The sequence below is a fragment of the Rhodamnia argentea genome, chromosome 2 (genome assembly GCF_020921035.1).
Source record: "Rhodamnia argentea isolate NSW1041297 chromosome 2, ASM2092103v1, whole genome shotgun sequence".
Lineage (NCBI taxonomy): Eukaryota > Viridiplantae > Streptophyta > Magnoliopsida > Myrtales > Myrtaceae > Rhodamnia > Rhodamnia argentea.
This window is the reverse complement of record NC_063151.1, coordinates 7,275,477-7,302,844: the sequence shown is the minus strand read 5'-3', so window position 1 is coordinate 7,302,844 and position 27,368 is coordinate 7,275,477. Positions and strand designations below refer to the sequence as shown.

The window sequence follows — 27,368 nt, the reverse complement described above, 5'->3', positions numbered from 1 at the left end:
CCGATTGTCGTCGAGCGTCACCCGCCCCCCACCCTCGTCGGCCGCCGCCATCCGTCGCTAGCCTTTGTCACCCATCGCCGGCCGCCGCCGACCACCGCCTACCGCCCACCACCTCCCGCCACTAGTTGCCAACCACCTCTCACTACCACCCTCCGTCGGCCGCCTCAATCATCGCTAGCCGCTGCCAACCTTCATCGATTGCCTCAACCATGGCTAGCTGCCGCCAACCTCCGCTAGCCATCGCCAACCATTGCCCTCAATCGCCCACGGTCGGTTGTAGTCGCCAACTACCGCCGACCTTCGCGGCCGCTAACCACTATTCTCGATTGCCCACCGTAGGCCACTATCGACCACCACCCACCGCCGCTCGTCATTGCCCCCTGCCTCACCATCGCCGGTCGTCGACCGGCGCTTGCCGCCAACCATTGCCACCCTTTGTTGTTCACAACAACCATCGCCGGCCGCCACTGACCATCGTCGACCTTCGCCGTAGCCGCAGTAAAAAATAAATAATATTTTTGTTATTTCTAAATGATAATTAATAATTTTTAGAAGTATAAATTTTCAACTACTGTCAAACGAATTTCTATTCCAGGATCGGAAATTTTAAGTTATTATCAAACACATTTTTTTACTCAAAAAATCATCCACAAATAGAAAATTTATTTCTAGCCGTAAATCTATTTCTGAAATGAATGGTTATCATGCACCCCTTAATCATGCGGCTCTTTGATTTACATTTAAAGCCATGCCCCGAAATCTTTCAAACTGTACAAATCACCTTTTTCATGTTTTGAGGGGATAAAAATGAGAGTTTGCTATTACCCACCTGCGCATGGTATAGTTGGTTGAGTTTGAGCCATTCTTTCTCTTATGAAAGGTTGAGGGTTTGAAACTCCTGACCACGCTCCATGATTTAAGTGGGGGGCTCAGCGGTGGATTGCTTTGGGCCGGTCGTCCTTCGGGTATATTCATTGGTTGGCCCTCGGGCTAGACATCGAGCGAAGCCCGGTGGGGCTGGTGGATCCTGGACTATAAAAAAAAATAAAAATGAGAGCTTGCTACCGGTTTAACTTTAATTTAATCGAATGTAACATGCAAACACATTTTTGTTAGTGTAAGAAAATAAAATTAATAGTTTGTGGAAAGAAGGAAAGAGGCCATAGAAGGCCCGGCCCATAAACTCGAGGGGACTCCTTATCCACTTTTATCAAAATCGAACAGATTTGAGAGCAAGCCGCGAGCTTGGCTCACTGCTCTTGAGCGAGAGAGACGGAAGAGAAGTGAAAATGGCGATCCTCTGTGCATCATCGTCTTCTCCAGCTATCTTCGCGTCCCCCAAATGCAATCCCTCCCTTTCTCCTCTCTCTTCCAGGAGAAGCGTCGCCGGACCATCGTTCGCGCTGACCAAGCCTGTCGCCACGACGGTTAGCAACCGCAATTTCGCGGTCCGGTGCCAGAAGGACCTCTCCGTCGTTCCTCTCGATCAGCGATGGATGTTCGAGGAGTCCGAGGTCGATGGACCTGTAAAACCCCTCTCTCTCTCTCTCTCTCTCGTTGTTTGTAGGCTTAATGTTAATTGTACGCCTGTCCTGTCCGTTTGGCTGCTGTTATAGATGGATTGTAGGAACAAATTCCGTGGGTTTCTGGTTCTTTGAGAAGCGACGTATGCACAGTTTCTGATGTGTGAGAGGCATTTCGGGCGATGCGAGTCTTCCTGTTTTGGTTGCTCTTGAGTGGCCCAATCATGGGATGGGAAGGTCAGCGATATTCGAGATTTTGCGATGTCATACGGTTTGTGGTTTTTTTGTAGGACATTTGGAATAATACATGGTATCCTAAAGCTGGAGATCATGTGAACACGGAGAAGCCGTGGTACATAGTGGATGCCACGGACAAGATACTCGGTAGACTTGCATCGACCATTGCTATTCATATCCGTGGCAAGAATCTTGCGACGTACACTCCCAGTGTGGACATGGGGGCATTTGTGATTGTGGTATGTACTCATCCAAGTAGACTAGCTGATAGTCTAAGTCCCAGTCATTTGCCTCTCCCGATTAGGCACATGTTTAAAACGGTTGTTCCCCTATCAATCAGTCCTTACGACACTGCACAATTTGGACAACAAAAGGAGTTGAAAACATCGGACTCCAGATAATATAGCCTTCTTGCTAATGCTAATCCAAATTTGTGTAACCCGATTCTCTTTGGTTAGGTATACCTGAAATTCTCCCCATAAATATGCTAAAAGGACTGCTTTTGCCAGTTTGATAATCAACTATTTCATTTGTTGAAACTTTTCGAATAGAAGTTCACTCAATAAAATTTGTGATCTGATGATTTATCGCTCTTTTAGGGTAAGCTAGAAAAAATAAGGTGCATGCTGTTTTCTTTACCATGAGCGGAGAAGCAGCGGTAATGATAAGAATGTTTACTTCTCCATGGCGGTTGAAACTTGCTATGATTTCTGCTGCAAGGATTTCAGATCAGTTCCTGTTATACATTACCACTGTGTGAGAAGCAAGAAAACTTGATGTGTCATTGCCATTTACATGTGCACATGGTATCTATAGGTAAATGCTGAAAAGGTTGCTGTATCTGGAAAGAAGAGGACCCAAAAGCTCTACAGGAGGCATTCAGGAAGACCCGGTGGTATGAAAGTCGAGACTTTCAGCCAACTGCAGCAGAGAATTCCTGAGAGAATTATTGAACACGCCGTCCGGGGCATGCTTCCCAAAGGAAGGGTAAGTTTTTAAGTCTTAATAATCAAATCCACACACCTTCACCCCTCCTCCTTTTGCATTACAAGGGCAGATTTAATGGTTGCTCTCCACCATAATCACCAGCTTAAACAAACCACCCCCCACCCCACCCCCCCTCCTCCCCCCTCCCCTCGAGATGAGTATTTTTCTTTCTTTTATTTCCCTCAACTTTTCAGACTGATATTTCTCTGTGGCATTCTCTGTGGGATTAGAAATACCAGAAGTTTCAGTATCGATGTATGTACAGCTGTCAAAACTAAGTAGTATTGAAGTGATCTAGATGCAAGAATTGAGAATAATATTTTGCTCCAGCAATAGTGTCGCACCCTTAATGCTCTTTCAAAATGACCAAGTCTTACTTGGTGGCAATAGTAATTTGTTTTCAATTGTTATATTTTTTAATATCAAGAAACAGCTTAGCGTACATTCATTCAGTCGATCAATTTAAGCAACATCATGGCTCCTGGAATTCTCTTAGAATTGCACTTCTTTAACTTAAGGATTTAGTAGCCATACATTCCCTTATAGTAGAATTTTTGGCAACTATGCTCTATGTGGCTGTTTAGTGGCATTGTATGAAGGTATGATAGCCAACAGCCTATGGCTCACAGTATGTACCTCGTTGACTTTTAGCTGTTGCCTTGTACTCTATATTTAAGATTTGAACTCTTCTAGGGACTCACCTTGCTTCTTTAAAGTTCTTCCTCAATGCCTACGATCATTCCAAGTAATAGAGTTTAGCAGCTTAGAATGGGGTCTTTGCGTGCAGCTTGGCAGAGCATTGTTCAACCACCTTAAGGTTTACAAGGGCCCAGAACACCCCCACGAGGCCCAAAAGCCCATTGAGCTTCCCATAAGGGACAAGAGGATACAGAAGCAGAGATGAATGCGAATTGGTATTTTGCTGAAGAGATTTATAGCAATTATCAGGTGAAGTAGTAAAGAATTGTCAGTCTTTAGTTTCTTTTTTGTGCGATGAAGTGGGAATTTCATGGGCTCCGCTTCCCATCATTTCAGTCTTGTTTTCTTTTCTACTTTGTGCCATAGATGCAGGTGTGCCACACTGAAGTTAGTCTGCCATCAATTGCCCTGACTAGTGAAGTTATGTTTATTCTGCAACTCCGCCTACAATTCTTTGGATTTGGAGAAATGAGGTGGATGGTTCTGTAACTTAATGCAATTCATTAAATTTTTAGTTGTATCCAATAATTGTTCTAGATTGTGTCATCTTGTGATAGAATCGTTCAATTTTCATCAACGCGATCTGTGGAACCAAGATGCCTGACCTAAGAGTGCTTATGTGGGTGTTGGGTATGGAATGCATCATATTGCTCTGAGGGTTGCTTTAGCATGGCAATGTTAAGTGGCTTTAGCGAATGGTATTTCCTTTCAACATATCATATTTAAGGATTGTGTTATCTGTTGAAAATAACTATGTAATGAACTACGAACCCACATTCTTAAAGCTAGAAAAAGGATTGAGATAGCTGAGGCTCTGGTGGATCGACGACGTGAACTTGTAGCTAGTAGCATGGGTAGATGTTAATCCACCTGTCTTTCGTTCTCAAAAAAATTAAGTAATATATCGCTACTTTGTGCTTTATGAGACATGAGCCGCTACTTAATCCTGTTCTAGCTTTATTAACCCCGAAGCCGTACTTGAGGTGAACAAGGTTCACATGTCTTTTGCTATCAAATAATTCGTTAAAAATAAATAGAATGAAAGGTCAACCTCAGAGCAGCAGAATCAAGAATAAAACAGGAGCTAATTGAACTAAAACATGTCCGACGTATGCTGGTAACACAGCATGCCCGGCTGATTTGGGTCCATGATGGGATTGTGGAGCTGCATCCGGTTCATGACTGGATGCTGGAGCCCCTGGCGCTGGAGCTGGAGGGCTGGCACTGGAAGGTGGAGTAGTCCCCGGCGCTGGCACTGGAGGACTGGAAATGGAAGGCGGTGTCCCCGCCACTGGTTGAGGACTTGAAGCCGGAGCCGCCTCTGGCTGAGGACTGGAAGCTGGGCCTGGATGAGGACCGGAAGCCACGCCCGGCTGAGGAGTGGGAGCCAGGCCCGTCCCTTTAGTTTGGACAGGGTTTCTGGAAAATCCAATAAAGGGAAATCACCGTGAGTATCTCTTATGTAAGATTGGAGGAAAGAGAAGATTACGAGGGAATACATCTGGAGTAGGACAGCGTTGAGGAGCTCATTCCAAGTGTCCGGGACTCCGGCCAGACACCAGTGACTGCAATCGTCAAACGCCTTTCCTTGGCCGGCGAAAATGGAGGGATGGCCGTCTTTCCGAAGCTGTGTGAGCAAGGTAAGGTCAAGTAGTTTTGCCGGCTTCTCCATCATGCTCAACACTTTCTCAACAATACCATCTCCTGGAAGAGTCGGGCCTGGATAGACCGAACCCTTCACTGGTTCTGTCTGTCCTTGGCAGGTCCGTACGCCGGGTTCATTCCAGTCTTTGCCACTAAATTCAATCGAAGGAGAGTGGTTAAGGAAGATTGACATACAGCATTAGGACAGATTATTACTGTTAACTCTGTACGACGAAGGTGGTTTGAAGTTATCGCAATGACTACTATTTCATCTCAGATCCACTGAAGCTATTTGAGAAAGGGCGCCCGGATAACAATGCTCCTAAAATAACAAAGACTGATTGAGAAATCAAATTTGAACTCTGAGAAAGAAGCCGCGAGGAACATGAACCTAGTATGAAATGCTCGGAACTTCGAATTTTTCCTGACTTGTATTGTATCACAGGAAGTCCTATGGCCGGCAGTGGATTTCGAAAAGACGGTAACACTATGAATGTAAAATGCCGAAAAAGTAAAGAAAAGCGAGGCAGATTGTAGTTTACAAGTAGTGGGCGGCAGCAGCTCCTTGGAAGAAGACTTGAGTTTTCATCGGATCGATATTGGCGTCGACCCATTTGGCCCAAGTTGTGAGCGCTATTCCGTACGCTTCCATGTGGTCCATGTCTTTCACCGTCTTGTTTCCTACTCGGAAGTAGTCCCATCTGCATTACACATGAAGAGATCGTTCATCGTCGCGTAATTTTAAAGCGAAGAATGATTGATTAAGCAAAAGCGATCCTCACGTCCTCGATTCTCCTTCGTGTAACCACCAATGGAATGTGTTGAAGATCAACATGTCATTGCCTTTCCATTCGTTGCCCTGGTTGATGGTGTCCAGCTTCAGTACTTTTCCTATTTTCTCCGCTACCGAAGCCACCAGGAATCCATTTTTCAACCACATCACTGAAATTCCGTATTCCTAGAGACAAAGCACAAGGTTAAAAAGTACTGAGAAACTGAATAGAATCGTTGCACTTAATTCTTTTTCATGACCAAGTTGGTCAGAATTCTATATTTTGTGATGTAGCAATCTGAACGGATCGACTCATACCGGGATAGAAAAATTCGAAAGCTTCCCTTCTTCTGTTAAGAAGTATTTAGACCCTGGAACGGCGGAGTGAAGCATGCACGCTAGCGACTGCCACATGTTGTTGCTCAAGGAATCCCCGACAAACATGATCTTCTTGCCCCTCTGCCTCTCCAGGAAATCGCGGCCGTCAAACCTGCGATCAACGAAGTTCCTTAGGGGACAAATTTGTCTAGGATCTTCCAGTGGTTGAACGAGGCAAATGGACGGATGCATAACAGCAGCCAACATGCAAAATTTCAAACGAGTCCTATGATTGTCTAAGGTCTAATAGTAACCAAAATTCAACAGCTCTACACCCCATGTCTCATCCTTAAAGTTTGTCACGTGCAGAACAAGCCGATCGCCGCCTGCTTGCTTGTCTCTCTAGGAGACGTTCCCAATCGCCGGTGGTGATTCTGATACTTCTTATTTTCGGTTTAAGCAAAACGAAGCAACAAAAGCTAACGTAGGAATAGCATTCTGAACAGATAGACATGACAACATACCGCGGAAGGTCGCATCCGGTCGGCTTCCATCTGTACTTAAGGTAATCCTTGTCGGGCCTGCCGTTCTTCTGGCAGTCAAATCCTTCTGATATGAAGGGACAGTTTGAAGCATCGTAGAGGGGGTATGAATCATCATAAACCCAACTCCCTTCGTACAGATTGCAATTCCTCAGCTGGCTGACATTGTACGGTCCACTGGCAGCCGCCGCTCGGCAAGACAGAGACCCTATTCCAAGCACAAAGAAGAAAGCCACAAGGCAATGCCAGGAACCGAACCCGGAAGCCATTTTCGACAGAGCCTTGGGGGGGAAATTCTATGAGCCGGGAATTCTCCAACCTATAACAAGCAATCAGACATGACTTTATTGCCTCAATGAATGACAATGTATGGCGCGAAATCTTCTCTGCCGGGTTCTTTTTCAGGAAGCATTGCCACTACATGCCATAAAGAATTCCCTTTTGTTCCCTAAATTTAGCAGGGGATGATCTTCTCTACATGGTAAGAAACAATCGTCCATATCAAGTTAGTCTTGACAGGAAATGAAGAGAGAGAGAGAGAGAGAGAGAGATTTGTTTCCCACTAATTCGGCTTCTGGAAATCTAGCTGGTTTATAAATAAAGATCTTGACTTGCGGTAAGCATGGAAGGTAACAATCTTCCATTCATAGTGTTGCTATTATAAGATCTTTTTAGGTGGATACACTTCCCAAACATGGATTCTGTCTTAATTCTTACAGCTCATCCTCATCTTCTGATATAACAGCAGAATAATGGATATCTGTCAGGGAAAACATAGAAAAGGAAACGAAATTTGACATTATCACTGCTTCCTTAGATAATTGATTAGCCGATGAGGTACATTACATAATCCTCACTCTTTAAGAACCGTTCTTCGAATTTTTTGTCGGCGCCAATGTCTTTGAGGGGTGTGCGTGTGTGTGTGTGCATGTACAGAGATTGCGACCAGAATAGCGTTTAGTATTTCGTTCCAAGTGTCGGGAACGCCGGCGAGACACCAATGACTGCAATCGATTTTTCCTTTGCCGTGAAGTCCACCATATCTAGAAGGGTGCCCGTCTTTCCGCAGCTGGCACAGCGTTGTTATGTCAAGCAAAGTAACGGCCTCGGTGGTTGTGGACATGTCGGCTAAAACTTCCTTCACAACTGTCACTGCCGGCGGCAGACCTGCAGGATACTCGGACCCTTTAACGGGTTCCGTTTGTCCGCTACATGTGGATTTTGGTTCTTTCCATTCCTCGCCCCTGCAATCATTGTAAGATGTCAGAGAACCGAAGCATGCCGATATATATCTATATACATGTATAATCAATCTTTCTATCACATCATTGGGTAGAACAGAGTGTAGTATGTACCACCTGATAGTATCTTGTCAAACTAATGGGAGTTCAAGACAGATTACTTGTAATGTGTGGGAGAAATTCCCTGAAAGAACACTTTAGTGGCGGCCGGATCGATGTTGGCTTGTACCCATTTTGACCATGTGGTTCGTCCTACTCGGAAAGCAAGCAAGCGATCCATATCTTGGAATACCTTGTCTCCTAATTGGATATAGTCCCACCTGATACACCAAATATAATTCAGTAGCTCAGGAATGACAGTTTTTCTTCACAGCGTTTTGATCTCCTCATTTCGAAAAGCATTGTCAAAACTATGCTTGAACGGGGAGTTCCTATTCCTGTATTAAAGGTGAATGTGTTGCCCTCGTCAAAACTATTCTCTCGCGATTTATTCACTATGTATCATACTTAACACGTGACGCGCAGCAATATCTCACGGTTGCATCTTCCCTCTGTGAAGCCACCAGTGCCATGTGTTGAAAATTAGTACGTCGTGTCCTTTCCATGCACTGCTGTTAGCGATAGAGTCGAGCTTCAGGACTCTCCCTATCTTCTCCTCGACGATATCCACAAGGAAATTGTTTCTTGACAGCACAATGGATATTCCATAATCCTGCAAAACAGCATCTTAGTTATCTGTCGTCGGTTTACTTCATAGCCAAGACGCCAGAATGAAGACGATATGAAGGATTTATACGAGGAAAATAGCGCGCAACTCATAGTAGGCAGACTGATACCGATAGCGAAACTCACTGGGAGGATAAAAGTGGAGAGGCCATTTTTTGTGGAGAGAGTGTACTTGGACTCGGGAACTGACGCATGCAATATACAGGTGAGCGACTGCCACTGATTGACGCTCAACGAGTCGCCCACAAATAGTATCTTCTTCTCCTTTATCCTCCTCAGGAAATCCTGGCCACTGAACCTGTATCACATCGTCAAATTCGAATCACTCACCCCCCTGAAGAAGTTACAGAATCCAAACACTCCGAATTTTCGTAATCACCAAAAGAGTTGTGACTTTAAAATCCAATACAGTTTTATTTCCCCGAACATAGAGAGAATTTTGGGAACAACTAGAAAAGAAACGGACAGAGAGTTCAAGTTTGTGACGTGTACTCGGATAATGCGCAAGCACCAGGCTTCCACCTGTAATGCAGATACAATTTATCGGGCCGTCCATTCCCCTGGCAATTAAACTGTTCCTGGATGAACGGGCATGTCGAGGTGTTGTATAGAGGGTATGATGTGTCATCATACACCCAACTCCCTTGGAATAGATCACAATCACCAAGATATTCATTTGGCTCTCCCTTAGCAATGCCATTGGCTTGGAGAAGACCCGAAACAAACAGAACAGCATACACCGAGCTGATCCGACTTTTGAGCCCCATATTTTTCGGCAAGAGCACGAGAGTGCACACTGGATCGAGATGATTGGACCCCAGTAGGTTGCGAGACAATTTATATGAAAAATGTTAATCACATGGAGTTTGCCATGTTTTTTTTTCTGAAACTTACCTATCCTCCACGCCAGGGACACTATGTCATGGGTTTTGAGTGTCATCTCAGAAGGATAAGAGTGCACGATTGTTCTTTAGTTCAGTTCTCAAAACTTAGGTCAATCGTTTTTTTGTTCAGGGTTCTTCTGTTTAGTCCTCCAAGGCCTCAAATATAATTTCGTCGAATTGTCTCAATAATATAAACCCTGGAAACAGATTCGCAAACCTTCACAGTACTTACGGAAAAAAGGGAATGATCTGTTATTCATTTGCTTATGTTGGATGAGCTTTTCTTGTGGCTGGGTCTATCGGGGTCGGTCTGCTGTCTGAGAGTTTCATTAGGAGAAAAATAAGATTACCATGCATCACTTTGGGTGTGCAATGCGAAGAGGCAACCAATCCAACAAAATCCTTTGCTTTATTATCTCCTAGTTCAAATTTCTCATTATGAATGGGACCCCAAAATGAGCTTATGTTTGTTAAAGAATGAGATTGTAAAGGATCTCGTTCCAAGTATCTGGAACACCTGCTAAGCACCAGTGGCTACAATCCATCGCCGTTCTCCCTCCAAGGCCATATATGGAAGGATGTCCATCTTTACGCAGCAGCGACAAATTCGTTATGTCTAGTAACACCACAGGCTTCTTGATCTTACTCAGTACACCCTTCAAGACCGCCACGGCTGGTGGCAGGCCCCCTGGATAAGTCGAGCCAGGCACCGGCTGCTTCTGGCCTAGGCAACTCTTTGCGCTCGGTTCCCCCCATAGAGTGCCACTGATACATTAAAACATACATGAATTAGAAGAATTACGATATACAGTTGGATATTTAACAACTTTCACAGGATCATTCCAAATGGTTTTCAGGATAAGTACTTGTAATGAGAGGGAGAAATTCCTTGGAAGAAAACTTTAGACTTGGCTGGGTCGATGTTGGCTTCGACCCACCCAGCCCACGTTGTTAGTGCCTTCTCGAAAGCGACCATACGATCCATGTCTTTGTAAATCTGCTTACCTTCTTGTATATAATCCCACCTGAGCCAACAACAAAGCAAATGAAAACATTTAGTCCAATTTTTCCCATATAGATCTGATGTTAAGACGATCGTCCTACAAACAAAACGACACTATCGTTAATCGTGTAGAGACGCACGGTTGACTGGGCCCTCGACGGTTCCACCAGTGCCAGGTATTGAAGATGAGCATATCAATCCCCATCCACAGTTTGCCTCCTTGGATCGAGTCGAGCTTCAGGACCCGTCCGACTGGTTCTCGCACCACATCCACGAGGAACACATTGCGATCGAGCATCACTTTAACCCCATAGTCCTGCAAAAGCACGAATCATGCCCCGGACAACTTTGTATCTCAATACGAGCACTGAAAGAGCAACTTTGTATCTTATTCAGATGCTGCATCAGCGCAGGATGTTACGCTTTCAATGCGACATAAGATACAAAAAGTGCAATTACAGCTAAAAAGTTACAAAACGCACGAGTATCAGTGATTTCACGCCTTTTTCGAGCGACTTTTCGGGAGTAATGGAAAGGACTATCAATTTGCAGCTTTGCAGGCACAGAAATCGAACTTTTTAGAACACTAACAAGCGAAAGATGGGGCAAGAGGACCAAATGGTCGGCCAAACAAATGACCAAAAGCTACTGACATTCGCTCTGGATTCATGTTTGGATGAGCCAGATCAAATTTTAAATATAATCTCCCACGAAAGCTACTCCTTTTTAAGTTTATATAGTTCTGAATCAGCTCAACTTTTCTCTGGTTTTTAGCAGACATTGGAATAGTCAATGGAATGTCAGCAAATGAACAACTGCTGCACATGGCAAGGTCTAGAATAACATTGCAGGGAGGAAAACATGGTCATGTAGATGGGAGACAATGAGATCTGAAGACCCCAAAACAAGAGGTTAATTCATGTGATCACTGAGATCCCAATCAGATTCCTGGTAAGAGATCCTGCAAATAAGATATGTGCTACCTCTGATGTCACATAATGTGATTCAAATCTAATCTTAATTTGATCGAAAGCGGAAGAACGAAAGCGATGAGAACACATACTGTGAAGGCGAAGGTGGAGACGTCGCCTTGTCTCGTGATGTTGTACTTGGCATCGGGCGCTGCCGAGTGAAGCATGCACGTCAACGACTGCCATTGGTTCCGGCTAAGTGAATCCCCCACGAACATGATCGTCTTCCCTCTCATCCTCTCTAGAAAGACCCGGCCATTGAACCTGCGAAATCGACAACCGAACCGATGAATTATCCCCTCCTCAAAATGGAATACAATCCCGAACCACAAGTCATAAATAGAGATTAAATTGTTCATCCCGAACCACAAGTCATAATAGTAAAACCGTGCACGATGCCCCACTTGTACTGTGTAATGTACTGTTAATTGGTCCAATTGTTATAAAACTTATTAGATGGTGACTACTTAATCAAAGTAATATTGCACATTTAATATTTAATTGTTTGAATTTGATGAAGTACGACGAATATTTGATGAATTCGGTCAAATTCAATATATGCTACTCGTTGCATCTCGTGACCGACCGTGAGCTTGACGGCACTCACCCACCGGTGAGTCTTGAGTTTCCCTGTGAAACGAATCTTTGTCCAGTGTATTTTTTTTCGCCCTAGTTACTCCCACGCGCTCTGCCGCGCGTGCCGTGGACAGCCCAATTGGCGCTCAAGATGGCTATGCCGTGATGAACACGCGCTGCTGCCCCGATGGATAGCAGACGCGAAAATTATTAGCTGTGTCGCCTAGCGGGACATCACCTCTCACGAGATGCCATCCCGACGTGAAAGTGATTTGTTAAAAAAAAAAAAAAGATTTTGTTGATAAATAAACCCCTCATTAGAATACCAAATAAGGATACTAAATTACCAATTTAAGAATAATGTTTTAGTAAGGAATGTGAATGTTGAGTAATCAGATTACATTACAAAAAGGGCGATGAATCGAGAGCCGTAACTTTTCATATTTGGAGCAAAATCTAACATTCAAACGGTAATAATTGTGTATTTTTCAATATCGTGCGTAACGAGCAGGTGACGGATCGAAAATCTCTCCATACTTTGGAAGAAAAAATCTTTTTTTTTACCTTTCCGGAGAAGGCATTTGATGGCAATCAAAATGGCAATTTTAAAAGTTAGTGGTTAACAAGTTGTTCCTTAGCGTCCACTGTCGGTGGGGACATTTGGGTCCACGGCAATTGTTTGTAAGAAAGAAAGAGTTTTTCGGTTACGAAACCGAGCTGTTGCTTATTGCAGAACAGAGACGCCCCTCCCCCACATCAACTTTAATCAAAATCAATGCTTTTCATTTTCTACACCTGAGGAAAGTGATAACTGATGAGGTGAGCGGAGAGGGAGAGGGAGAGAGTGTGACCTGGACAAGGAGCAGCCGCCGGCGCCGAGGGGCTGCCACCGGTACTTGGCGAAGGCGAGGTCGGGGCGGCCGTTCCTGAGGCAGGCGAACTCGCGCTCGACGAAGGGACAGGTGGAGGAGTTGTAGAGAGGGTAGGACTGGTCCGCCACCCAGCTCCCCCGGAACAAGTCGCACCCGGAGCCTCGGTTGCCGCGGCCTTGCGCTGCTTCAGCGCCCCAAGTCCCTCCCCATACCATCAACGTCAGAACCAGTATCCGACGGAAAGAATGTGAAGAGGCCCATCTGCTGCATTGCCTCTGTATCCACCAACCCCAACCCATCTTTCTCACTGCAACGTAGCAACACAAACGGTTCTTTTTTTTTTTTTTTTTGCAGAGAGAGAGAGAGAAAGAGTTTGGATTCTGGGTTAGATTTAAGGTGGTTGGGTGGGTGAGAGAAAACCAGAGAGGTTCATGGTCCAGTGACACACAGAGCGTTGGCTGGGTTCTACTTAAACGGACCTTCATTGTCATTCTCTTTTTGGTTAGTTGCTTGAGTACAGGATTTGGTTTCCATTTTCGGCGGAGGGCTTGGTTAGGAATTAGGATTTTAGGAAGGTTACAGCAAATTTGCCTTTTTGGGTTTTGCTGAGTTGTAGTCGTAGTCGTAGCTGTAGTTTGTAGTTGTTGCAGAGCAGCAAATCACCGCCTTTGATGTGGACACTTCAACTTTTGTGGGGGTCCACCACCTCGTCGCGGGGGATGACGAGTTTAGCCGTCTCAGATCTCACTGGGGGAGCAAATGAGCCCATTTAGATTTCAACTCGATTGATCCTTTGGACTCATGAAACAGAACCATCGATAGAATGAAGTGACTCTGCGGATGATGTAGGGACGTAATCCATCTGGAAGAAACAGTGACTGGACATGCAAGCTTTCCCAAAAAAATTTCTTTTTGTGGGTGTAGTATTCTCTTTTCTCATTCCTCAAAAGTGGGAAAGATTATGTTGGGCGAGGGAAGATTGTCTAACAAGGTCCTAAAGTGGCCAATTTGGTTCTAAACTTTTTAATTGTGCCAATTTAATTTTAAATTTTTTAACGATTTTTCAATCTAGTCCTCACTTGTGTTAATTTAGTCATAAACCTTTTGACGATTTGCTAATTTTGTCATAAACCTTTCACTTGTGTTAATTTAATTCTAAATCTTTTGAAGTTTTGCCAATTTAGCATCAAACTTGTTAAAATTTTGCCAACTTAATCAGAGACCTATATTGGCAAAAATGACTATATTGACGAATTATAAAAAGATTTGACACTAAATTGACATTTGACACTAAATCGACAAATCTATTAAAAGACTTATGATTAAATTGGACTAAATTGACAAATCATCAAAAGAAAAAACTAAATTGACATAATTAAAATGTTTAGGGCTACATTGGCCATTGTATAATAGGCTTAGGGCTTTTTGAACAATTTTCCTTATTGGCCAACCATCATCAACACTAAAGATAGAAAAATTCGCATTTTCTAAGAAAAATTGTTGAGTAGCAACATATACAAAAGGTTGAGCTCGTGAACAAAACATGTCTAGAGCAAGAATGTGCCAATTCGCACATCTCGCCATTCAAACAATGAAAAGCTTCCATAATAGATTCCACCCTTGCAGTGGCAACCATCCACATCGTTTTTGTGTGAAGAGGAAGAGTAGCAACATTGTCTCTATTCGAATAACAATATCTAAAGAAACAGCACTGAATATAACCACCAAAACACAAGCCATTGTCTTAAGGCCTTCCCCCAAAAAGTAGTTCACAATACAAGATGACCGCACCTGCATAACGGTCGCGATTACCAAATAAAGCCTAGTTCTTTCAAGAAGTATCTTTATCTTATTATTAATTCTATTTCTTATTCTCTCTTCTACCCGAGATCAGTATCCAGAAGTATGGGATAGAGATCTTTAGGAGATGCCGTCGAAGAGGTTCCAGTCCATGGCCCATCGGTGGACATACTCTTGATGATATTCTCACCAATTGAATGATCTTCATTTCCTTTAAAATACTTCCTCATGGCCTCAATTTTCTCCTCGGACAGGAGAGTGCCATCAGAGTCCAGCACTGGAACAGCAACCTTACCTTCAAGCATGCTAACCACAGATGACATTGGCGGCCTGAGTGCTGGAGTTGTATTAGTACACATCAGAGCTACCTTTATCACTGTCAGCACCTCCTCTTTGTCAAAGTCAGAACCGAGCCTCCGATCAACTATATCTATCAAATTTCCTCTCTCATTCAAAAAGTGTGCCTAGAAACAAAAACCAAAAGTGAAGATGTTTCCCTTTCAAGCTTCAGGTATTGATCTGATGCAAAATATGCTCAAATTACTAAAACAGGAGGAAGGAATTATGTTTTGTCCCTCGATAATTACGTGACCATGCAGTTGATAATCACATGCTAGTTTTTCTTCTTCGTTATAGGGTATAGATGGAAGAAAAGAATCGAAAGAGTCAATACGAAACAAACACAACTTGTTCTAATGGTTGGCTTACTCAAAGCAAAACAAAATCTAACTTAAGGACTCAATTACATGAATGTGAAAAAGGTTATACCTCAATTGAAAGTACATGGATATTTGGCTCAAGACATGGTATTGAAAACTTTTTGATTTAACAGTAATTTCAAAAATTCAATAGTAGTCGAAGGACTAGTTTGGTGCTAATGAAACTACAGGGTATATGACTGTCAAGCATAAACACATAGGGACTAAAACTGAACTACCCCAAATTTGAAAGAATAGAATTTTCTTCAAATCTAAAAAGAGAATCTAGATGATTCCTCCAGTCAGGAGGCAGCCCACTGTTTCGAGTTTCAATGCGTCACTAAGTAAGTTCCCAATTCAATTTCTTAGAACCAGACTAATCCATGACTGCCCCCTCCCCAAGTTGCACATCTTGAGCATGGACTGGCTATTGCAAGGATTACTTTCCCTTTCAAATTCAGTGCAGACCAACATAATAAGAAGATCTGGATTAGTTTGAAATGACAAATTGCACTTAACGGCATGACAATTCGTTAAACAGGTTTCGATAGCTAATAACTGTAATGCTCCTTCTCAATCATTGAAAGTGCATATGAGGAATTATATAATATGCTCACGCTTCCTTAATGCATCTTTCACACTGGCACAAGCATAGATTTAAATATGGATATGATCACAATCGAAAACTTTTGAATGCTAGCGTTGATTACCCAATCAAGTAGATAAAAGCATTCCTCCTTTTTTCGGGAACTAGAGTTGCTCCAGCCACTAACAACTTCTAAGGCAACGACGCCAAAACTATAGATGTCGGCTTTGTCGGTGAGGTAACCATGCATTGCATACTCCGGTGCCATATATCCACTGCACGGCAAGAAAAGAGCTTGTGTTTGCACCAAGGTAACTATCTTAAATAACATACTTAATATTCCTAAAATCCGAAAGAAAGAGATATTCCTAAATGCGACACTATGGTCCCATGAGTAGAGGGAAAACAAGGGCATCTTAAAACCTTTTCAATAGAACTTACACAGAATATTCCAATACAAGAAAAAGACCATTGTTGTTCTATATGATTAGCACGGTACATATATGACTTTATTTGGAAAAGAGGCACTCAACCAGAAAAAGAGTTGGAAACAGAATGAGCCAAGGTCTGTGGATACATGGGCAGCAGCCGTAGGAGGATTCCTAGAGCCAAGCCTAGAAGCAGAAATGCTTCTTAGCTTTGGGTCATTGTTGTTACCGTACCAATAGAAAAACAGCCTTTCACTGCTAACTAGCTTTCTAACCCTTGTTATACACGTGTTTGATTTGTGGTTTTAATTTTTGGTAATTCACTTGAAAGTGCATCTCATGTGATACATATTCACCGAAAAAATTGTGTTTTTCATGTAACGGAGAATTTATAGATAATCTATATTGAAATTAATTAACGTATATGTCTTGCTTTAAGTTGATTGTCAACGGGGAAACATAATAAAAACAATTAAATTACATGTCATTACAGGTTTACAATGTATTGCATCATAATTATTTATAATAATTTGACAAGCTTTTTGTCTAAGTGAACACATTAGGTGAGGCGAACTGAATTACCATACAAAATGTTTATCATGAATTGTTCTTAATGTAGTAAATGGAGCATGTAGGATATTATTAATCTTTGGAGTACAATCTCTCGTAGGAAGATTTGACCTTTCCAGGAGTTGTATTAGATTATCCAATATTTGTTGAGATAGCGTAATTTAGTTAATCTTGTTGAATTAATGTATAGAGCTAGTAGAATGAACTTGCAGTTTTATCTGTTCCCTAATTAATCACATTCTTTTTATAAACAAGTTGACTTTTCACACATGTTAAGCAATCGTCTGAAACATGTAAACATGCTTATTTATGTTTTTCCGTGTGTATACAACGAAAGAATGGGCAAATTAGCTCTATCGCCTATAATACCAAGTTATATTCAAATTAACAATTACATGTTGATGTAAGAGTATCATTACTTAATGGTAGAGTATGTGACATAATTTACATTATTTTCCTAATTAACGTGAAGAACTTTTTTTTGGTCAAAAACGTGAAGATTGGTTGGACAGGCATAAAGCTTAGTAGTTAAGCCACATTTGTTGAGCACCATGCTTTGGGATGATGTGAATTAACCCCAAAGCTCCATTTAACTCACTTATATTAAATCAGACAAATTGTTTCTATTCCATGCTTTTATCTTGTCACTGACTCATAATTAGGTTATCAGGAACATAAAGCAAGAAACTTACTAAGTTCCAGCAATCTTGGTGCTAATATGTGTGTTGTCCTCCTCATCAAGCTTTGCCAAACCAAAATCTGATATTTTAGGGTTGAGATCCTTATCCAGTAAAACATTAGTAGCTTTGATGTCTCTATGCACAATCTTCAGCCTTGATTCCTCATGAAGAAATGCCAAGCCCCTGGCAATACCCACGCATATCTTGTGCCTTGTCGACCAGTCCAACTTTAACTGAAATTCTTCAGGACCTTCAATTGTATCAACAGACATCAGAACTACTTTATTCCCGTGTTGTTAGCTGAAGTCAGTGAAGAATAGTGTGATATCAAATTACCAAATAAAGCACGAGCAAGACTGTTATTTTCCATGTACTCGTAAACCAGCAAAAGTTGTTTCCCTTCGACGCAGCATCCATAGAGTTTCACAAGATGCGGATGCTGAAGAGCAGAAATCATCCCAATCTCAGTCACAAACTCACGATTTCCTTGCTTGGATTTGGATGAAAGTTGCTTCACTGCTATAGCGGTGCCATCTGACAGAAGACCCTGCAATTGGACTTTGGAATCAGATCTATGCTGTGAAGATTCAGTTACATTGAATGCTGCTTTCTGCATATTTTTTGTGTTGGGAAATGGGGGAAGTTGGTTTGCTGATTTCCATATATACCTTGTACACAGAACCAAAACCGCCTTCTCCAATCTTATTGGCAGCATCAAAATTGTTTGTGGCAGCTTTAATCTGTCGCAAGGTAAATGAACCAATTTGCAACGCCAGACCCTTCAAATCTGCAGCATGTTTTGGAACTTCTCAGAATTTGGAGGAGTCAACAGCTAATGTAATCTGGTATCTAACAAAGACATAGCAATTCCTTCTCCATATACCAGAAAACATTACTATGACTACTTGGTCTGAGCAAGTTCAGGACAGTAGCATCTTGAAAATTATTTTCTAGGAAACTCTGGCGTTGGTTGGCAGTATGTACTTTGAAAAGAAAATGAGAATGTCTTCAGGGTGTTTACTATTAGGGGAGAAGAAAAATGAAAGAAAAAGCCCACCATGGAAATGTAAGGAAGGTTCGCATATTTCAATGTCTCGTATATGCGAAGTTACGGCATTTATTTTCGATGTCTTCAAACATAGGCTTATATATAGTCGATTGTGCCCCCAAAGATGCCCAATTATATGTACACACAGCATCTAAGAAACAATCTACCATACTGTCCCTATAACTTTCTATCCCTTCGTTGGGTTAACCAAATGGATCTATGAAACTTTAGCTGTATCATGGCTTAATTATAATTTGTTTTCTTTATGTCTCAAAATCAAATTTCCAATGGAATGCACAAATGTCGTGCATTAACAGTTTTACAGGGAACTGTGTAACCTAGTTGCAGTATTAATGATGCATTGAGATCAACCCTTCCCCTAAGGTAAGAAGAAGAAGAAGAGGAAGAGTCACGCACCAAGGGTTTGACAGGACAACTGTATGATCTAGCTAGAATATAAAAAATGCAATGTGATTACCCCCCTCCCCCATCAAAATAGGGAAAGGGAAAATTGTATTCAGAGTGCATAACATTCTCACATTTCTTGACCGATATATGTGAACAATATAACAGAGACACCAGGTAAGCAAGTACCTTGTGCGATTTCATCTTGACGTCCAAGACATCCTCTCCACCAAAGGATAACCAGGATAAGAAAAACTACAAAAATTATAGCAGCCACAATCCCAACCACTGTGCCAGCAGCTATGCTGGTCGACTCTGGTGGGCTGGCCGATATACGAGGGGGTTCATAGCCTGCAGTGAAACTATCAGATTAATGAGCACAGGAAGATATGTTCTTTGGAACCATGTGATACTAATTACAGAGGGAAAAAAAAAGAGGGAAAAAGAAAATCTACTCTTCATTCTCAAGGCTGTATTACAGTATACAGGGGTAATGGGCGTTGATCCAAAGCAGAAAAGTGAAGGAGGCTATTGTTTCATAGTCTGAACTGAATAGAAGGATTAAAGATACTCAGATAAAACAAGCCCAGATAGAAGGAAAACAAAAGCAAACCAGAGCCAATTTTCACCTCTTAAGAGAAAAATAATAGATCCTAGTCAGCTACTATGGAAATTTATCTGAGCAACTGTAAAAGATGCCAATGGCCTGAATCCAACAGTGGACATTTCCAACAAACCAAGTGACTCAATAGCCTATTGATGACTTCTGGTGCAAGACAGAAGATGAGAATTTTATTCATATGAAAACGAGTAACTTTCTTAACAGAGAAGCACCAAGTGAGACATGGAAGTGTCTGTCTGATACCAGGATGGACGACAGAGATAGCAGATATAAGAGGACCGTAGACTCCTATGGTAGGTATATTATAGGTTCCTTTCCCAGCCCAATAAAAGCGTATCTCCAGAGTGCTGTTGGTCACCGTGGCATTAAAATTTTTTATGACTGGCTTTCCAACTCCACCTGCTTCAATCTCAATGTTGAAATCTTCCCACACCAATTGCCCCTGAAATAATGTTTAATCTGATTCAAGTTGAGGTCTCCACACTGAACAAGCTGAAACTTTCAGTCTCAACAGAATGTACAAAATGTGATCAGATCATAATTTGCAAAGATGAGATAGATGAACTTCCCAACCATAACATATTGAACGCTTTATATGCTTTACATATTCGAACCAGCACTACATAATGCCCATCGTTTACCTGTATATAAATATTAAAAGCTCGCCTTCCAAGGCTGCAATAACTTTCGTTGCCAGTGAACATTATCTCCGCAAAATGAAGGCTTACATTGTAGGGCCCGTTGATCAGACAATAACCATAATAAGTTAGAGAGATAGGAGAAAGCCGTGCGTTCATGTAAAGTCCGGCATTATCCATGGACAGTACAGATACATTGTCAGCTATATGTGTAGATTGATCTGTTCCGTTATCAAGGAAGTGACCAGTGCTACTGTAGGCCCAGTCATATGCCCTCTGGAAGAAACTTGAAGCTGTAGCAAATGATGTATCCTCGCTGTATGTGATGTCCCCTACTTTTACTTCGCTCCCACCACAATTTATGGAGAGGTTATGCCGTTCTGGATGGATTAAAGAAATGGCCACAGAGAGAAAAATCAAATCAAGTTTTCCTCTTTTTCTTAATATGCAATGGACTTTCCAGACACACTAAATAAACTTGCATTCCCTCATTCGAAAATCGCATAAACCTCCCAAGTTTATGAGCAAGATATTAATGGGGGTGGCTTTTGAAATATCTTCAGCAAGTACGCATTAACCATCAAATATTGACACAATAGCCCAGAGGAGAGTTGACAAGGAGATAAATTTCATGAGAAATACACAGAGAGTATGATGCAATATCAGGATCTGATGATAATGATAGGATATACAGGGTATCAACTTACTTTCTGGGCAACGCTCACTTTTCAAACATGAGACAAGTCCACTTGTGGCAGGATATGAGGTTCTGAGCAAGTCAATAAAGATATGATCATTCTGAATGAAGTTCAATGCTACGTACACAAACAATTAAAATGCAGGTCCTTGGAAATCCAAGTCTCTTGGTTAAAAATTTAATCCCAGACATACGCATTGTCAATCGCAAAGCTCGCGAACAAGTTGCTGCAGAGAAAAGACAAATCAACATTCAGTAGAGAAACGGAAGTCTTGTACGCATGCAGGATTATAAGTTACTCATAAACACAGATTCAACGGGAGCCCTGGACTTAGACTGAAGGAAGTGGTACATACACATTTTCTCCTGGACAGTCTGAGTCTCCACCAGTGAAGTTGTTGTATGATAGGTCACTACACAGAGAAATAGTCAACCATTCCAAAATATCATCTATTCGAAAAGTACACTGAAAGTCACTCCATCAAATGATTATTATGTACAAAAAGGGAGACCAGTTGCAAAATGTGATGGGTAAGGCAAGCTGAAAGGTGAAAACATCACAAGGTGATGAAAGTAATATTTTGTCTTTATTTGAGATATCTTATCTTAATTAATTAAAAGGAGGGAGTCAATTGAGACTTGGAAGTAGTTCGAGTGCATAAATACATTTTCACCCAGTAACAATACAGCAGACATGATATATAGGGCAAAGAGGCAAAAATAGAACCGCTATTCCAACAGCTACCACATCAGATCATCTTATTAGAAAATATCCAGACCACCAGTCAAATGCTTAAACTACCTCACAAAAGCTTCATTCTTACACAATAAGATAATATCAACTTTCTCCTAGGTACACTCATTTTGGTTGTAGAGTTTCTCAAATACACAGACCCATAAACAATGTTATCAGCAAGAAATTGCCCAAGCAACTAATCATATTCGGCGGGACATGCGTTAGACAAACTTTCAAAGAGGATTTATAGGAAGTAAAAATTTCCCAAGCATTATTTTTATTATTCCAAGAGGTTTAAAAAAGATCTAGAGCTGGGAAGGGCTTTTTGTCACTTCCAAGATTATCCACTTCATATTTTTCCTGCATAGCATACGATTCAGCCTCCAGTCTTACATATAACTTTCCAATTAACAGATCCCAACAAGAGGAAAGGTACTCTGGTGTTTGCATTTAACTCCATAGGCCACAAACCATAAAGATGCAAGATGGGAATGCATAATTGCTTACTACAGCGAAAGATCAGCCAGATAGTGCTAGAAGGACATTCATAATTAAATAAGACATTTTCTTCAGGCAGCGAAGCTTACACAAATTTTTTAGTCCTCAGGATCCACTCAGGGACTGCTCCAGTCAATTGGTTTCCAGTCAGATAGCTAAACAAGATTATTTGATTGAGTCAGTTCCTCAAGTACTTTACGCACTCAAACTGAAAGACTTTAGAGTTATATCTCAAAAGCACATTATTTAGCAGACTAAAAGCATTTAATTATTAGAGGTCAAGAAAAAAAAATCGGTAAACTCAACATATCAGTATAGAGCTTTCAGCTGAAGATGAAAGATAAAGGAAATCAATGATAAAAGAAAAATCCTTGCAGAACTTGGAGTGCATGGGGAATATTTACCATGACACTCATACACAAAGCTGAACATTGTGAAGGATAGTGTCATAGTAGCTTATTAACTATTTCCTCGCGATAATGTTCTTGTCCTTCTAATACAAAAAACGAAAAATTAGGGAAGACGTGCCAATGTCAAAAAGTCAATGGTTGGGCAAAAAGATGAAAAGATATTGCCATTGTTAAACAGTCCAAGAAGCTTAGGACTACAGTTTCTCATCATTTTCAAGACTAGGGACAAGATATCAAGGTCCTATCTGCACACCTTGTAAATAGCACGTAAGAACTGCACTCACCAAACAATCTAGGGCCATTGTTTTGGAAAGAACCAAATAGAGAGCCTAAGAACTTTTGCTATGTTTAATCTTACATGCTTTAAGTACATAGACATTCAAATGTCAAATACTTAAGTAACACTGATCCATTTAACTCTTCCAGCGTAAACATGTAACTCTATTGAAACTTGTGAATTATGCTCTTTAAGCAATAGAATATCATCGATCTATGTCTGTTCCTAGACTAGAGTCCCAACAAAATAATTAGTTGACAGCAACCATAAATTCATAACCAAAATCATTGCAAACTTTGGATGGTGAAATAATAAGCATTCAAGACATGAGGACTTTAGTAAATTTACGCAGTAAAAGTTCTATTGATAAGTCAACTACTTTACAGTAAAAATTGCCTATAGCTTGGCCACTGGAACAACTTGAGATTTTAGATTCTTATACAAGATACGAAAAAGAAGCCCAGGTCCAGCATCAAAGTACTTACATATGCGTTACTCCTGACAGGTTTCTAAAGGAGTCATTGATTTCGCCACTCAGTTTGTTGAAGCTGAGGTCTCTGCAAAACAATGGAGCGGAAAGGAGACAAATATAATGAGAAGATAGTTTTAACTGACTACCACTGGACACTCTTTGAGTATTGCTTTAGAGGATCGTACAAACACAGGCCACATCAATGAACCTATATGTCCGATTAAGATGTTTAGACATACAGCTCAACTGCTCGGTGCCTAAGCTTTCTAGTAGGCATTCATTTCCAGAGGCATTCATCGCATAAAATCCATGTTCATCAAGTTGGTCACAAGCCGCAAATATGCAAAATTTTTTATTTACAGGATGCTTCAGCGTCCACTTATCAGATTATGACTTATCTATTGCTTAACAAAGATATGGCTAAGCTAACGAATCTTATTCCGACTGATGACGGATTAATACAGGATATGATTACACAAAGGGATTTGTAAATAAATGCGCTAAGGCTACAACCTCAACTCCTTTCACACCGTTTCTGCAGGGACTTGGGAGGGCAGCCACCAGCGTAACTACCGAGCGACCAATGCATGTGAAGAAGGGTTTGCAAAAGAAATCCAAAGGATTTCATCTTGCGTCTTAAATGAAATGAGCGGACTCGGATGAGCGGTATAGTATTCTACGAGATCCGATAGTATGGCAGAAAGATTCATATATTTCTTTCCACCACACTTGCTATTATTCTTAAATAATTTATTGTAATGTAACAAGTTGTATTGTATAAAAATATAAATAATATAGGCTTAATATAGATTAATCTACAATATGTATCTTTTCGATGCGTGTATTGATATATGTAATGTACATAGCATCCCAATTTTATTTCTTTGCTTCATCCATTTAATTTGTCTTGATTCAAATCAATCGAAAGGCAATTCTTGATAGTATGCTTCGAATTCCTATATTTCGAATTATTTGCAATACAAATCCCTATATCCATCGAAAGAATCAAATCCATGCTGAAGGGGGGGTATGGACAGAATAGGCACACCCCTTTTTTCTTTTGATATAATCGGGATGATAAAATTCATTTTGCATCAATATTTCGGGGGACTCTTTCAAGACTTACTCGAACAATTATTCAACAAAAAATAAGATCTCTCCAGCAAAAACAGAGAGGTAGGCGGTCAAGGGGCAAAGCCGTGGGTAGGCAAGTGCTGTTGAAAAGCGGAGTCAGAGCTATCAGATTCATGACTTGGAGATTTCAATTACATAATTCGAAATGCTACTCAGGAACTAAACTGAATGCATCCCTTGGAATGCTACATATTATAGTTCAAATTGGTAGATTCCATACATCTAATAGGACTAAAACCAAAGCTAATCATAATTTACAGAACAGATGTTCTTCATAACATTTTATTCATGACTAAAGGGACGAAAACTAGATACTAGGGTGCTTAGAAAGTAGAATATCAGCTTAAGTGAATAAACAAAATAAAATAAAGTGAGGATTTCATAAAACAGGAAAGCATGATTCTGCAGTCCAATATAATTATCGACGGGAAAATTACAACCTAGTCGAACCTAAAGAAAAGGAAATGGAATATGTGATAATCCACAGGAGAACCACATAATTTGGTTATTCAAAATACATAAAAACAAAGAGTAAGTGTTGACTGCGGATGATAACAGAATGGGAAAAAGTTGCTGTTAAATGTAGCATTTTTAACATCTTACAGAGATGACCAGATGAATAAGAAGAATTGACTTGTATAGAGACACACTAGAAGCCGTGCTCTCTTCGAACTAAGAATGTTATGGCTGACAAATATATGAGAGTCAAGCATAAAACTCCAGTTAGATACTGTGGGGCTGAGGCTCGAGAGTGTAAACCACTATAAGGAAAGTTTCCAGATAATCAACCACTAGAAGCCTCCATTTTGCATTGATGCTCTTAAGAAGTTAAGATAACAAATCAAAGCAAAAGTAAATTAGACAAAATGGGCACCACAACCAAGGTAGGAATTCTTTCGAACAGATCTCCTTCATAACATTTTATTCATGACTAAAGGGACGACAACTAGATACTAGGGTGCTTAGAAAGTAGAATATCAGCATAAGTGAATAAACAAAATAAAATAAAGTGAGGATTTCATAAAACAGGAAAGCATGATTCTGCAGTCCAATATAATTATCGATGGGAAAATTACAACCTAGTCGAACCTAAAGAAAAGGAAATGGAATATGCGATAATCCACAGGAGAACCACATAAGTTCGGTTATTCAAAATACATAAAAACAAAGAGTGAGTGCTGATGGCGGATGATAACAGAATGGGAAAAAGTTGCTGTTAAATGTAGCATTTTTAACATCTTACAGAGATGACCAGATGAATAAGAAGAATTGACTTGTATAGAGACACACTAGAAGCCGTGCTCTCTTTCGAACTAAGAATGTTATGGCTGACAAATATATGAGAGTCAAGCATAAAACTCCAGTTAGATACTTTGGGGCTGAGGCTCGAGAGTGTAAACCACTAGAAGGAAAGTTTCCAGATAATCAACCACTAGAAGCCTCCATTTTGCATTGATGCTCTTAAGAAGTTAAGATAACAAATCAAAGCAAAAGTAAATTAGACAAAATGGGCACCACAACCAAGGTAGGAATTCTTGAGGTATCTGTTCCTTGAAAATGAAAACAAAGAGAGAAAAGGACCATATACTTCTGCGTGAAACTGTATATTATACAGGAGAGGCCACAATCACCAGAAACTTAAAGGCCACATCACAATTCACAATTCAGCAATATCAACAGAAAAGATCAAAACAACATTGAAGTGGGTAAGGGATCTTCAAGACCTCTTAAATGGGTTATGTAACTGCAACTGATAGTCTACCATAAACTCGTAAGAATTTCGCTCAGTAAGGGTAAAATTATCTATTCTGCTTGGAATAGGAAAAGGGGAAAGCCGTTCTCCACTCACAATACGTTTAGGCTTGTCATTCTTGCTAGATAATCAGGTAGCTCTCCTGTGAGATTGCAGCTCCTCAGCACCCTACAAGGAAAAAGCGCTGATATTGTCACATTGCTAAGACGATTTGGCTCTTTTGCATTAAGTAAACTATCTGTGAAGGAGCAGCGCTCTTACAATACATTAATATTTGTACAGTTAAGTTGTGGGACTCGGGACTCGGGTCCATCAAGGTCACTTATTCTCCTGCATATCAAAACCAAATAGGGAACTTTATTAGATTGATACCATTTTAAAGAAAGGAGAGATCAGATCGAAATGCCAAACTGCCACACTGACAAGTCAGACAATTTCTCCAAAAGTGCGATTCCGGAGGGAATTGGCCCTTGCAATCCACTTCCTTGAATAACCCTGATAATACAATTCATAGATTGAACTATCATGGGGACATATTTAAACAGACCGACTTAAAAGGTGAAGAAGCATTAAGCCTTACAGTTTATCAAGATTTGTCAAGTACTGAATAAAATCAGGGATCTTTCCCGAGAACTGATTATCACTGAGTCGCCTACAGTGCATCGAACAACAAGATTTATATGAAGAAGAAAGAACAGAAGTACATAAATAGTAGCAGAGGATGTGGAAATTGGAAACTAACAGCTCCTGCAATGCCATCAAATTAGCAAATGTATAAGGCAGCTCCCCGGAGAAATTATTTGAAGTGAGGTGCCTGCAACAAGAAAACCCCGTGATATCACATTGGCTAATTTCAATTACCCAATGTGATAGAATTTCCCCTCCAGATACAAAATCACCAGCGAAAAGTAACTCGACGAA

At 40.9% G+C, this 27,368-nt stretch overlaps 4 protein-coding genes and 1 pseudogene across 5 annotated transcripts in view; 1 reads left to right on the top strand and 4 right to left on the bottom strand.

The window, feature by feature from the left end:
* Window positions 1-1,228: 1,228 nt before the first annotated feature.
* Window positions 1,229-3,785, top strand: LOC115730146 (50S ribosomal protein L13, chloroplastic). The gene is made up of 4 exons (XM_030660738.2): window positions 1,229-1,526; window positions 1,814-1,999; window positions 2,577-2,747; window positions 3,535-3,785. Exons 1-4 carry the CDS (start codon window positions 1,290-1,292, stop codon window positions 3,649-3,651), a joined length of 711 nt encoding a protein of 236 aa, XP_030516598.1. The 5' UTR covers window positions 1,229-1,289; the 3' UTR covers window positions 3,652-3,785.
* A 754-nt stretch (window positions 3,786-4,539) lies between these two features.
* LOC115730142 (protein trichome birefringence-like 42) lies at window positions 4,540-7,240 on the bottom strand. Its single transcript, XM_048275220.1, has 5 exons — window positions 6,705-7,240; window positions 6,181-6,352; window positions 5,873-6,048; window positions 5,633-5,791; window positions 4,540-5,242 (listed from the first exon to the last, which is right to left on the bottom strand). Exons 1-5 carry the CDS (start codon window positions 6,989-6,991, stop codon window positions 4,540-4,542), a joined length of 1,497 nt encoding a protein of 498 aa, XP_048131177.1. The 5' UTR covers window positions 6,992-7,240.
* On the bottom strand, window positions 5,503-9,835 carry LOC115730143 (protein trichome birefringence-like 41). Its single transcript, XM_048273629.1, has 4 exons — window positions 9,182-9,835; window positions 8,816-8,987; window positions 7,657-8,675; window positions 5,503-5,514 (listed from the first exon to the last, which is right to left on the bottom strand). Exons 1-3 carry the CDS (start codon window positions 9,454-9,456, stop codon window positions 8,496-8,498), a joined length of 627 nt encoding a protein of 208 aa, XP_048129586.1. The 5' UTR covers window positions 9,457-9,835; the 3' UTR covers window positions 5,503-5,514; window positions 7,657-8,495.
* A 128-nt stretch (window positions 9,836-9,963) lies between these two features.
* LOC115731555 (protein trichome birefringence-like 41) overlaps window positions 9,964-27,368 on the bottom strand; it is a 72,103-nt gene continuing 54,698 nt past the window's right edge. The window contains exons 1-5 of one of the 2 annotated variants that reach the window (XM_030662217.2): window positions 12,975-13,606; window positions 11,640-11,811; window positions 10,717-10,892; window positions 10,440-10,598; window positions 9,964-10,338 (exon numbers count right to left, since the gene is read on the bottom strand). In XM_030662217.2, coding sequence (XP_030518077.2) covers window positions 10,044-10,338; window positions 10,440-10,598; window positions 10,717-10,892; window positions 11,640-11,811; window positions 12,975-13,486 — 1,314 coding nt within the window. In that variant the 5' untranslated portion in view covers window positions 13,487-13,606 and the 3' untranslated portion in view covers window positions 9,964-10,043. Of the gene's footprint in view, window positions 10,339-10,439; window positions 10,599-10,716; window positions 10,893-11,639; window positions 11,812-12,974; window positions 13,607-27,368 lie in introns of those variants that run through there. The other variant, XM_048273627.1, reaches the window with a different exon arrangement.
* The window catches only part of LOC115733887, a 117,993-nt pseudogene continuing 105,155 nt past the window's right edge, over window positions 14,531-27,368 (bottom strand).

Excerpts from the sequence above, each read along its gene's own strand:
- LOC115730146 (XM_030660738.2), top strand. The coding sequence starts at position 1,290 with ATGGCGATCCTCTGTGCATCATCGTCTTCTCCAGCTATCTTCGCGTCC. Across the intron at positions 2,000-2,576 it reads TGGGGGCATTTGTGATTGTG|GTAAATGCTGAAAAGGTTGC; the intron begins GTATGTACTCAT and ends TGGTATCTATAG. Across the intron at positions 2,748-3,534 it reads GCATGCTTCCCAAAGGAAGG|CTTGGCAGAGCATTGTTCAA; the intron begins GTAAGTTTTTAA and ends CTTTGCGTGCAG.
- LOC115730142 (XM_048275220.1), bottom strand. The coding sequence starts at position 6,991 with ATGGCTTCCGGGTTCGGTTCCTGGCATTGCCTTGTGGCTTTCTTCTTT. Across the intron at positions 6,049-6,180 it reads TTTCGAATTTTTCTATCCCG|GAATACGGAATTTCAGTGAT; the intron begins GTATGAGTCGAT and ends CTTTGTCTCTAG. Across the intron at positions 5,243-5,632 it reads GCTGCTGCCGCCCACTACTT|TGGCAAAGACTGGAATGAAC; the intron begins GTAAACTACAAT and ends GATTGAATTTAG.
- LOC115730143 (XM_048273629.1), bottom strand. The coding sequence starts at position 9,456 with ATGGGGCTCAAAAGTCGGATCAGCTCGGTGTATGCTGTTCTGTTTGTT. Across the intron at positions 8,988-9,181 it reads GGTGCTTGCGCATTATCCGA|GTTCAGTGGCCAGGATTTCC; the intron begins GTACACGTCACA and ends GATGTGATACAG. Across the intron at positions 8,676-8,815 it reads TCTCCACTTTTATCCTCCCA|GATTATGGAATATCCATTGT; the intron begins GTGAGTTTCGCT and ends GCTGTTTTGCAG.